The following is a 12882-nucleotide window of genomic DNA, read 5'->3' as shown; positions in this document are numbered from 1 at the left end:
TCAAGATGGAGCTATTTTTAAACTACTTTATGCACTGTTAGTTTAACCTGTAACATTACATCATGATTTATAAACTGCTCATATGTTTCTGAACTTTGCAAAGCAGCCTGAAAAGCTGTTGAGTAAATGTAGTGGAGTACAATATTTCCCTTTGAGTTGTAGCAAAGTGGAAGTATAAAGTAACCCTGTTCCTTTGTAATAGATGTGTGTGGATGTCATGTGACCAACTGGTCCAACTGTCAGCCCTGAGCTAAATCACTGCACAGCAGTCCTCAGCTTTATTCTCATGTGAATGGTTCTCATGCTACAGCCATTATGCTCGTTTACATAATCTAGTCTACATTATTTCTCGATCACTGTGTGGACCTGTATTTACACTGTGCCTCAGTTCATCATCTCGTTATTTGCATCTCATAGACAATCGGTTGTTTGCATTGTGAAATCCCATCTGGTGTGTAACTTTCTCGCCCCCCCTAATTGCACCACGGGTGACATCTAATTGCTCGCAGTTTTAAAATGGAGAAAATATGCGTGTTTTTTTAATTTACAAGAAATCTAGTCGTATCTTAATAATGCTGTGAGGGATGCTTTTAACACTGGCATTGGCAGGTTAATTATGTGGAACGAGACAAAGATACGACGAGGTAATATATATCCTGTGTATCACAGGAGCGAGCCCGTAGCTGTGACTCTAATTTCAGCAGGTCTGATGAAGTGTTACGTAAAATGGATTGCATCCAGAATGCTTCCTGCTGCCAAATATGTCACCAATGTTTGCAAATGAACTGTGGGTTGGAGGGTGGGAGGGGGATTCATTAGCTACTTCATGAATACATTATTGAAAACATAGATAATCATGTTAAAGGTTACACATACCCTCGGCTGTTGGTGTCACCCACATTAAGAAAAGGTATATTTATATTTTTGCGGTTAGAATCCAATTAGTGTGTCTTCGTCAGCTTGACTGAGATAATAAATAGAGTGAAAATAAATGTACTCTGCCAGGAAGGTAATTTGCAGAACTTGATATTTCTGTCTACTCTAGGTCAGCAAAAATACAGAAAGAGATGGTCCTAAAATAGAAGGTGGTAGAAAACAGTTGCTTCATACTTTATCGTACCCTGACTGGGAAAACGAAATCACGATGATCGTAAAAAAACATTAACAGCATTCAAAAGGACCGTTTGGTCACAGTTCACCCATATTAAGCAACATATTCAATTGTTCCCAAGCAAACCATGTTTAACGTGCAACATAAAGCTTCATCCCGCGTGTTCTGTGCCTATAGGTTTTGACGCTTTTGGCAACCAAAGCAGGTATTTCAGGCAAGTAAAGTCATTTTCAGTTTATACAACTGAAATTAGAATTGTTAAGAGCCACTCAATTACAGCAGCTCCCTTTTGTTTATTGCTTTTATGCTTTAACATTGTTTTGCCATTCATGGAGTGGGTGCTTTGCTGCCAAACAACTGACTTTTTCACAAAAAATATTTGATCTTGTGTGAGCGCTTCTCCGGTGAACTTTAACCTTATCTCTTTACGTCAGTTTGAATTGTGTTAACTTGAGACTCAACCTTTGGAGGAAATCAAGCACATGAATAAGGTTTACTTATCTACTTTGCCCATGGGACTTACACTACAGAAAATCTCATTATTTACCAGTGACACGGAGCAGCCTAAAAAAAAGAAAAAGCTCTCCTCATCTCCAGAGCCAGGCTGGCCTTTTAATGTTAATGAGCCACCCACTGCTCTGCTGCGGAGGCCAAGTCCTCGGTCAGCCAGACAAAAATAGGAAGCTGGAGTCCCGATAATGTCACTCAGAGATGAATACAATACATTTCAGTGGACAAAGTGCTACCAATGCATGTTGGCAGACAATGCGATTCCACACAATGTGGATGTCTGTGATAACAACACATAGAGCTACTATGTCCCGGGCATTAGTGCAGTTAACTGTGAATTCATGACATACTATGTGTTGTCACCTGATAATTGTGGGCTTGATAATTAATACTTAATTAATTACATTTTTTCTTTATCTACTGTCCCAAAGAAATAACCGCTGTGAGAATTATTAGTTTGGACTACAACTCAACCTCTTCTCTTCAGGACTTTCCTGTGTTTACTTTCTCACTCACGGGCAGACACATCTAGCGTCCCCCTTTACTTGGCTTTTAGTAATACATTTTTTTTCTGTGTGAAAAGAAACTGAACCAAAGGGAAAATGCAACAACTTCACCAACCCATCCATAGAGTCGGACCAGCTCAAACAAACTGTGTGTTTGAAAAGACTCTTTTCAGATCATCTCTGTGCAGTTGTTTTGTCCGCACCAGAGTTCGAATGAGTGGAATTAAAACTCAACAACCCAAATGACACAACATTGTAAGAGCACGAGGTAAAGCTTTTGTCTTATTTTTGCTTCATGTAATTTGTGGACTGTTACCTTCTCGCCCTATATTCACCCCTGTATGCACCTCTGACCAAATACATTTTCTCTCTGGGATAATAAATTCACATTTGAATTGACACTTGCTGGGATTTTGGCAGTTGCCTTGTGCACCCTCATTGTCATGTTGGCAGCTCCACTGGAAAAGTTGTGAAAGCATTACTCATTTATTTTCCACATTCGCATTTTCCCAGCAGGTCTCTGGATTAAAACCACTGACGTTTTGATCTCAAGCCCCGATCTCTAACTGCTCGGCAACTACCTCTGCAATCTGTCACAGAACTGCCTTTAGAACATTATTCTGCAATATAAAACCTGTCTCGCTGCTGTTTAAATCAAACAAGAGGCCACACAGTTACCTTCATCTCGTCTTTATCGCCACTGTGGGAGCGCGCTGCTCTGCCTCACAGTGAAAAAACACTGTTCCCCGAAGTCAAAATTTACCCTGTAGCTGTTCCAGTGGTTCTCTATGTAATAAAAGTATTACATTACATCAGCTCAGAGTAATTGTCCATGTCACACGACGTTACCGTAAGTCACTTACCTTCTCAGAAAATATCTCTTAATCAGCCTCTTTGTACAAATAATTCAAAGCAAAGTTCCTTCTCGTGACCATTTTATTCTCAATTTTCTATTTATTTTTTTACACATGAACACAGAGTTTCTCATCAGTGCCAACTTTGTAAAATGGATAATATTTTGTTGAAGTCCTTGTCCTCTGCGAGTCCTAAGTTTCTTACATTTGGCTGCTTCATCTAATTGAATGAATTGACAGCAAGGTTGCGTGCTGATTTAATGTTCTCTCTCTGCCATCTGAGCAGTCTCTACCGCCATGTCTTTATAAGTATGAAAGAGCATGCATATGCACAGCTACTAAAATGGAAGTGATCTGATTGTGGGCTTTGACATTGGCGGTTGAAGCCAAAATGGCTGGCCACTTGCATCAGAGCTCCTCTCGAGTGGAGGCCTGCACTCAGGCCGCTCGATCGAAGCCGAGAGATACTGTTACCGATCGATGCTCCATGCTCAGGCGCTTGTCCAGGAGCATCTCAGAATCTCATCACTCACCTGGCCTACAGCTGACGCTTGTGCTCAAACTGTGCAATTATTTTGGAGGATGTAGATCATAGGCTTATAGATGTGACATCATTGCTAACTTTGGGAAGGGATCCCCAAGCGGGCGGTCCACTTATCTGCTGCTGCTCCTCTCACTTTCTCACCGTCTTCTTGCCCCTGCTCTATTATTTACTGACCATTACACATGGCTCAGTGTGCAACAGTCTGCTGTAGCCCTCAGTAAAGCTGAAGTAACTCGATAGTGCAGGGTTCACTCCCATTTTCTGGGAAAGGTGATGTCCATTTAGTGGCAGAGTGGCTTTATTTCAAGTAAAAAACAAAACTTTCGTGGTTATTTAAACTTCTGTACAGTACAGACTCTGCTCTTTTAGTCACTTGGGTAGCTGTTGCTGGGCCAATGTGATGTAACCTTTCAGCTGAAAGAAAACTTAATGTGCAATGACATCAAAGAGCAACAGGTGATGAAAGTGCGTTGAGCTTCAAACAAAAGCTTTTTCTTTCTCAGATATGTAGGAGTCATTTTCCATGTTGTCATGGCAAACTCTGTCACATCCCCGATAGCACGAGAGCGTCAGGCAGACTTTACAACTCAACACGTGGAGTGTGTCGGTACACAGTCCTATGAAGAATCAAGCCATATCTAGTTACTGTAACTTCGCCATCCCCTGTGGTATCTGATATGTCCGGCCAAAGGATTACTGACCTATTTACCTTCCTATTGTTAGCCAGATTCTTTTCTCTGAGTCAAACACCCCGTGAACTTCAACGTATGCGTGAATTTATCATGGACTATTAAACTGTCAGCTACCACCGCAGGGGCGAATACATTGCATGATGCACAGTAGTGATCATTTGACAAGGAGACAAAAGGACTGAGGGAGTCGAATGGAAGTCAGCTCCACAGCACCTCAGGTAGATGCATTCAAATTGCAGGAACGATTATGAGGCTACATGGGAAATGATGATGGAAATGTGATACTGTAAAAGAGGCTTCTTTGCTTAAAGTTCACAGAATTCTCCCTTTATTGTATCTCTTTATTCAAAAATTTCTCAGAGCACACGTTCATCACTTTTTCATTAAGTTGGAAGCTAAAGGCAGGGTGGGCGTTTCTACTGCGAAAACGATGTTCTTTATGAAATAAAATCATGAAAAACATGCTATATCACCATTTATGATCAACATCTGGAAATCTCATATGATCAGTCCTGGGTGGTCAAAGGTCTGGGTAGCCCCATTTGGGACAGTTAGCGGCGGGGGGGGAGGGGCATTTAGGATTTAAACTAATAAACAAACTATTAAATTGTACACGGAGCCTGGATCTTTTTACGTTTTAGACAAAAAAATCAGGAACGATCTTACACATTGCACCTTTCAGTCAGCTGGTTCTCTTTTGACCGGTGACAGATGTGAGGTGCACTAAGCAGCACTCTGCTTACCTCAACAGCCGCCTTCGCTCGCTCAAACTCCTCCTCCAGGGACTGATGTCTGGACAGGAGGGCACTGCCCCACCGCTGCTCCTTGGCTAGGCGAGCCTGTCACACACACACACACACGTTTCATAATGCATATATTCCCAGACAAAATCTATTAAACACATACACACTCGTGTTCACATCACAAGCAGACACGCGCACACACATCCCCATAGCAGCACTGCACATCACTCACACCACCAATCAGCCAGCGGGAGAGACAGGCAGGGAGAGTGTGCAGGGTCAGCCGTCTCTGCTTTCTCAGGGACGAGTAAATATCCCTGCCTCGACAAAGCCTCTGACATGCTTAGGAAGGCCAGCAGAATCACTACTGTCAGCATCTCGTCCCACCCCTCATCTGAATGCCATGCTACTCATCCAGCCTCTCGCAATTTCACTCCTTTTCCCGTGCACCTGCACATGCAATGTCTGAATTTTGTTGATAGCCTCTCAGTTACAAACTTGCAGATGAAGAAAGCATTGCTCGAGTGTGAAAATGAAAATTACACGCATGTGTAGGGTTTTGAAGGCGATGTAGTTTCCATGATTCCACATTACACCTACACATTGAACTGAAGGGTAAAGGATTTTGAGATAGCCTGTCCTGCTCAGATGTGATATGGCGCTAGATTTTCTGTGAATAGCAGTAACTGTACTTATACCAGCGCTAGCAAATCCACAACAGAGACTGAGGAATTAATTCCTCCATGTCAGTGGCTTCCCTCAGAATGGGCCAGCCAGTACCTGTAACAAAATTTCCATCCCTACAGACTTCCATTGTGCAAGATTAATTAAGGTTACTTAATCTCAGTATTAACAGACAGTAAATTGCCTAATCCATTTATTGTAGATAACTATACCTATTTTTTAATTTACAAGAACAAAGATGCATGCGTTGTAAAAAATATTACCACATGTACAAAGCTCTTTGCTGTTGTATGATTGGTAAACTCCACCCAAAAACACTCTAATCACATTTTGGTTGTATTTATTTATTTATCTTAAATCCCCCTGAAGTCTGGCATCCTTTGGCATCCTGACAAGTGATTTCCAGTACAGCCATAGTCTAATACCAGAAAAGAATCTGGAAAATATTAGCAGCTGATGTCAGGCTCTGGTGCCAGTGTTTCAGAAACGAAGAGGGCTTCTATCAGGACTAAGGTTTTTATTTTCATTTAAAGTGGCAATCCTTAATATTTCAGTCCTGGATGATTTATAAATTCTATTTGAGTGATAACATTGTGCTTTGAGTTTAGCAGGCTGGAGTCTTGGGATGTGTCTGAAACTCCATACTAACTGTTTTTCTGAATTTTGTGCATAGTTCCATTTATTGTGTATATACAATGGAGAAAAACTGTACTACAGCATTTTCTTTCCAGGAATGTCGCCACAGTCACCCAGTTCATAATACTGCAAATATATAAATATTGCAATACTGTCATCAGTGGGCCATGGGCTGTAGTATATGTCATGCAACACAAGTTTTCCTTCCTTGCATGCATTTTCTTTTTGTGTGTGTGGTTAAACCTGCTAAGTAGGAAACTAAAACCACTCTTTACAGCATCTCTGTCTGCTATTATGCAACTCCTAAGCAAAACAAATTGAGCGTGTTTGTTTGCCAATAACTTCCCTCCATCTCGGTCAGTTATCTTTAATCCCAGATCTATTATTTATCAGAGTGCTGAAAAGGTGTTAAGCTAATTAACACTAATGGGCTCGGAGTACGGCTGAGTAATTCATAGGTTCTCAATAATGGCGTCTGGAAACAAGAACCCGTTATGCAAACCTACACAGAGACATCAACTGAGGGGGAAAGCGCTTGACATTTGGACCTTGTAGCACCACAAAGGAACAATCTCAAGGCCAACAATGTATCCGGATTTCGTCAAGGCTGCGTTCTGGCTTCAATAATCTCCTTTTTTGGCGGTTTTAAATCAGATTTTATGAGATGGTGATGCTTTTTTTTCACGGTGCAAATGTGTAACTCTTTCAATAGCGTATGAAAGGATGCATAGGGAGGCTTACATGTCTTCCACTAATATACTGCCTGTTGAGCTGAAATGGAAGAATTGTAGGTGTTAGGAAAAAAGGATGGGTAAACAATTACTCAACAGCGTGACTCACTGGAAACAAATTAAGGGTACGTTATCATGCATTGGCATGCAGTTGCTGAATAAAAAAGTTAAATTCATAATTTCGTGAACTCATTATGAGGGTTTAACCATCAGTCAGATCAATATGTTTGAGAAGTGTGAAGCTTTCTCACTTCACAAGGATGCTGATCTCAAGTGCAGACGGTGCAAACAATAATGAGGATTACTGACCGCTGCTGTCTGACAGAGCACTTACTTGAGATGCTAAAGCAGAATCTGGATCCACTTTGGTATTTGCTTCCAAGGAGTTCTTGTTCAATGGCTCTATTTGGGTTTTACAGTCTATGGACCTAAAGTAGAAGAGAAACAGGTGGTTTACATACAGACACAGTTGATATGAACGCTTCTGATACTCATGGGAGATGCAGTATCTCAAGTATCTCAAGCGCTCATAAGATTTCTCTTATGTTTGACCATTCCCCCAAAAGTCATGATGATGTTCAGTGCCAATGCTTTTTAATTTCTACAATATCTGTGCATGGCTACTACATTAGAGGAAATGTTTGGGAAAGATTGTGGTTATGGCAAATTAACTATGGTTTGGTTAAGGATAGGCAACTTTTTAAGTATAGTATGTTGGGAAACTTGCTAATCTAGTGGACATGGAGAAACAGAAGCCTCATTTAGAACTATGTTTCTGAACACATTGCAATATAATTCCCGAGTGAAATATCTGATTCTTTAGCTGTTAAATACTCCACAATGTTCACCAGCTGGTCTCTGTCTACCGCTCAGCAGAATACCTACCACAGTAACTCATTGGATGAATTTTTAGAAGAACGCCGTCTCTCCAACTTCCATTTTCTGTTGCCATTCCTCTCAGGGTTGATGTTCAGCTCTTCCCATTTATCCAACGTTGAACCAATGGTAACTGGTGACAGTAATAAAGTAATGAAGAATAATACAATAATAAAATCACAAAACACTTAATTGGCAACAGAGGGAGTTCATTTGTTGTCAAAAACAACAAAAAGTCAACCGGAATCTAAAGCTAGCCTCAGTCTATCTCTTAATTGGGACAAATCCGAATGTATTTTTAGCTTCTTTTTTTTTGTGAAAAAGGAAAAAGTACATTTCAATTTCGTCATTAAGCATTAACACTAATTAAAAAAAGTAACCAATCATGTTTTCCATTAGTTAAAAAGCAAACCTTTTGACACCGGATTGCAACCACTAATGGAGTCTTTCTGATAGAGCAGTGAGCTAAAAACAGGCCGACTATTAGTGCTGTGGGTGCCTAAATGAAAAACATATGCCCACAATTGTAACAGACGTAAAGTTTTGCTCAAATGATGCCAGGGTTATAATCAATCTCACAATTATTATTATTCACCACACTGTAGTCTGACACAGTCTACATAATTAGTTCTCATTGAAGACTTTAACCTTTTCAACTGGCAAATAGGAAAGTAATTGGCCGTTTCCTCTTAATGTCTTTTAAGATGATCCCTTTCATTACAGTAAATTGGCTTGATCCGTCTTTGCCCTATCTTGAACGTGTGCAAGGTCGGTTCCACAGGGGTTGATGGGAGTCTGAGTTGTTGGGTTATTTATGGGTGTGGTGGGAGATTTATGGCTTTTGAGAAACTGAGTGATGTTGTTGCTATCAAGTTAAAGACTGTGCAACGATAGGATTTAAGTTTTACCAGCCGTGACAATGAAACTTTTGTTTTCACCATATGAGTCTGTGAATGAGTCATGATGGAAACATTTGGGTCTGATATTCCCCTGGGCTGTTTTTGACATCGTGACTGATGATTCCATCGTAAGTTATAGATTTAGTATAAATTCCTCACCGTACGCCTAAGGCACTGCTGCATGCTGTGTGCTAAGCTATCAGTATACTGAACAGTGAAGGATTTAAATTCTTGGCGGTAAAGACACATCAGTCAGTCAGTACGATACTTAGCCGTAAATGCATGCTATCCACTCAAGCGTATGCGTTTTTAAGTGGTACCAAGTAACTGATGGTTGGTCTGCATCATTCTCCCAAAAGATGGACTTTCTCTTGCCCATAAATTGCACGTTAGGAATGTCTATACTTTTGGCTTCTCTAAACGATTGTGAAGTATCCAACGTTTACAATCAATCTCTACCTGAGTCTAGTGATGCCCTCTCTGGGGTCCTCATGCTTTGTCCTGTCTGTTCAACTTCCACCTGGATCAGCTCTGTCTCATCCGTCTTCTTCCTGCGAGAGTTGTTCTTCTGGCTGTTTCCCCGGGAAGACAGAGGGCTCCTTTTGTCCTTGCTGGTCCTCCTTTCGCCAGGTTCACTGAGATCCAGCAGGTCCAGTGTTGAAGATAGAACTGTGAGAGACATGACAGTAGTTTATTTAACCAGCTGTGCTAACAAGTGGCTGGTATTGTATACACCCTGCGAGTCTGTTTGTTTGTGTCAAAATGTGTCCTGGAGATAATTCTGCGGTCATTGTGTGGTTTGGATAAGGTTGTCCCCTCTGCAAAGGGAGTTTTTGAGATTCTTCAGCATGTATCACATTTTAAAAACTTTCCTTTCTCTTCATAACAACATAGAACAAATTGTCCTGCATGAAGCTTTGATTTTGATCTACACATTTTCTGACACTGTGAGTTGAGCTGTCAAAGGTACTTAAGCTGTCACGGTATTTCCCGCTGGGTGGACATCTAAAAAAAATTAACTGCTGCTCTTTTCAGAGAATCAAAGTATACTACAGGCCACTGCACAGTCTGAGGATAAGGCAGCCCCCTGAGGAGCTCCAGTTTGGTCAATTAAGTAATTCAATCGTAGGTTGTTCGAGCGGCAAAGAAGAACAGAGCCTTCTGTCAAAGAGCTCAACTTTTGTCTGTGATGTCGTCTTCTTGACTGCAGACTCTGTAACAGTGTTTTAATTCTGAGGTGATTCCCAGTTTCAATAAAAAAGAGACGAATGTTTGGTTTAAATAATTATTGTGATGAATTCTAAACCTCAGGCAGAATGTAAGCTTTCTCATTTTTTAAACTTTTTTTTTTTAATTTAAATTTCATTGTAAATCAGTTCCTTATCACTTTTCTATCTTGTTTATTGAATGTGTTCTGTGTTGGTAGTTTGACATGTTGTAGTTCGAGTCAAATGAGCAGTGGGCTCGCTGCAGCTGCTTATGTGTTGCTAGTGTTTGCTGTGACTTTCAGACTGCATCCTTTAGCACGAGGACAGTCTTACTCATATGTGAATATCTTCCCACTGAAATAAGTAAATAAATAAATAAAACAAACGCAAACAGGGTGAAATGCACACATGGTGATATGTTTCCTCTTATATCATTGTAATGGGAAATTTGTGTGAAGTGCATTTTTGCGGCTGGTCATTAATTTCTTGCCTCAAAGGTTAACATCATCATATCTTCTAAATGCATAATACACATTACATTACATTGTCAGTGCAATGCACATCAAAGGCCCATCTAGAATGTTTTTCTATGTGAACATGCAATAATTGTGTAGTTTCTAATGATCTTTTCCATTGCCTCCTGACTTTTATGAACCAATGGCAGTGAGAGACATTGTGAACCAAACAGAAGGGATGGCAAACGTTGCCTTAAAGTCTAGTTCAGTAAAGATAAGAGGCTCATAACTCCAGTTAAACAGCATTGTTATGCATTGGTTATTTGAGGAACCTACAAAGTTTTCTCACTTATTTCCCAGGACCCTGGCTGTGTCCTTTTGTGCAATGTGAGCTCATTACAAACTACAAACACATGACAGCATAATTGGCGCGCTGCTGTTTCATGACAACCAACTGAGAGCATTCGTTGACTGGAATCTCTGCGTAATTAGAGAGTATGCTCGTCTTCCATGCCTTGTGCTCTTTAGATGGCGAGTACAATTACAAATCAAGGGAGACACACTCGTGGGGAAGGTTGCCTGAAGAGTTTTCAGCACCAAAAGGAAACACAAGCTGTTCATAAAAAGGCAATGATGTCAAAAATGTTTTGGCACCCTCGAGTCTATACTTGAACTGATGAGGCTGGGAAGACAATCGCACACGTTTTCCTCAGCAACTGGATATTTCAACGGGATGCTCGTATACAGTATATTAATGAAATTAATGAGTTGCTCTGGTGGCCAATGGACTGAATGCGAGCAAATAAATATGATTGCTGCGCATTTTAGTCGAGTTTTTAGGTTTTTAGCTTCACAACATGATGAAAACAAAAATGACGGGGTAGTGAGAAGGGGAAGGACATGCATTATAATATGACCTCTGTGAGCCAAGCCTCTTAGATTAGTATTAGAAGTGTTACTGAGTTAACAAGACACTCAAGAAAGGTTTCTGCAGTTAATAGTAGCAGGTTCCTGTTAAAAAGTCACAGTAATGGTTGAAACAGTGGGTCCTTGACTGAAAGAGACAAAAGCTATTAGAATCAGTTAATCATTCTTTGGTTTACTTATTTTAACACAAGAAACCTTAAACGATCTATAATATCCTATTTCCAAAATGTATTTTTCACGTTTACAAGACAAAACGGTTTTACAAGACAACCGCTGTTCAGGGTACGTGCGCTGCTAATGCTCTTTTGGATGTTTCCAATTTAGCATTTAGCAAACAATACGTTTCAAGAGACAAGAGATTGATCACTAAAATCTCAAGCAATCAATTGTGTTCAAGTGAATTCAAAGGTGAGAACCATTATGTCTTTAGAGTATTCCTTTGAATATTGAACTGGCCTGTTGGAGCAAAGAGCTGACAAAAGAAAGAGAAGATTTTTGGGATTGAGTTTGAAGGAGAGGGGATTCTCTGCAGCGATGGGGTGTTGATGAGAAGCTCTTCTTGATGAAGTACGTTTCGGTCTATGTTGGCAAATAAATACTGATGAACATCCTCAACAAAGTGGGAAGGGCACAGCAGTGTTATCCCCTAAGGGCAACCGGCCGATATGTTTTCATCATTTTATTAATTCAATTTAAAATGTAAACAGACATTTATTTGACTAGTGTGTTTCTAAACCTCACATACCCATGAAGCCAATTCATAATGTATGAAAAATCAGACAAAAGTAAAACTGCATGCAATAGAGGGCACAGCATGGTGCAGGTCTCATGTAGATCAGCATATTTGAGCTGGTAATTATCATTCATTATTTATTTTCTTTGCTTGCTAATTCCTGTTTAGTGTTATTCAGTTCCTGTTTAGTGTTATTCAGTTCCTGTTTAGTGTTATTCAGTGCCAGTCCATCACAGTATGAAAACAGATCAACAATCACACCTCACATTCTCTTCACCTGCATGTCTTTAGACTGTGAGAGGAAATCAGAGCAGCTGGAGGAAACCTCTCTTCCTCTTTTAGAACTACTCGGCACTGATGATTTTATGTACAGGGATTTGCTTATTAAATGGCACGTAAATCAACAATAACACACAAAGACTACATGTTAGACAGGATCTGACCATTTTTGGAATTTCGAGGTGCATGACCAATTATTATCTAAGGCCTACATCATTGCCGGCGGGAGCGGCAGGAGGCACTGGGGAGACAGAAGGTTTAGCGTTCCCCACAACATCCGCCCATACTTTGCCCGCCTGAATCATCACAGTCAGTGGCCGGTGTGGAGATGACACATGTCAGCTGTGCAATCTGTTTCTGCAAATCATCGTCATTCAAAAGATGGTACAGCTCAGTGATCAAGGTCCCATCCCCGTGTGGAAACCAAGATGGCCCTTTTACTCGGCATCTGTTAAAGTCAGAACATTCAATTTCTCAACACCAACTTTGACCCG

At 40.5% G+C, this 12882-nt stretch overlaps 1 protein-coding gene across 1 annotated transcript in view; it reads right to left on the bottom strand.

Moving 5' to 3' along the window:
• Positions 1-12882, bottom strand: part of pex5la (peroxisomal biogenesis factor 5-like a) — a gene marked incomplete at both ends in the record, with an annotated part of 77795 nt that overhangs the window by 17987 nt on the left and 46926 nt on the right. Inside the window, 5 exons of the mRNA XM_079157403.1 lie at positions 4961-5056; positions 7022-7051; positions 7346-7439; positions 7897-8020; positions 9246-9455. Coding sequence (XP_079013529.1) covers positions 4961-5056; positions 7022-7051; positions 7346-7439; positions 7897-8020; positions 9246-9455 — 554 coding nt within the window. The remainder of the gene's footprint in view (positions 1-4960; positions 5057-7021; positions 7052-7345; positions 7440-7896; positions 8021-9245; positions 9456-12882) is intronic.

This window comes from Pholis gunnellus (assembly GCF_910591455.1).
Source record: "Pholis gunnellus genome assembly, chromosome: 4".
Taxonomy (NCBI): Eukaryota; Metazoa; Chordata; class Actinopteri; order Perciformes; family Pholidae; genus Pholis; species Pholis gunnellus.
This window is presented reverse-complemented; position numbering and strand designations above follow the sequence as displayed.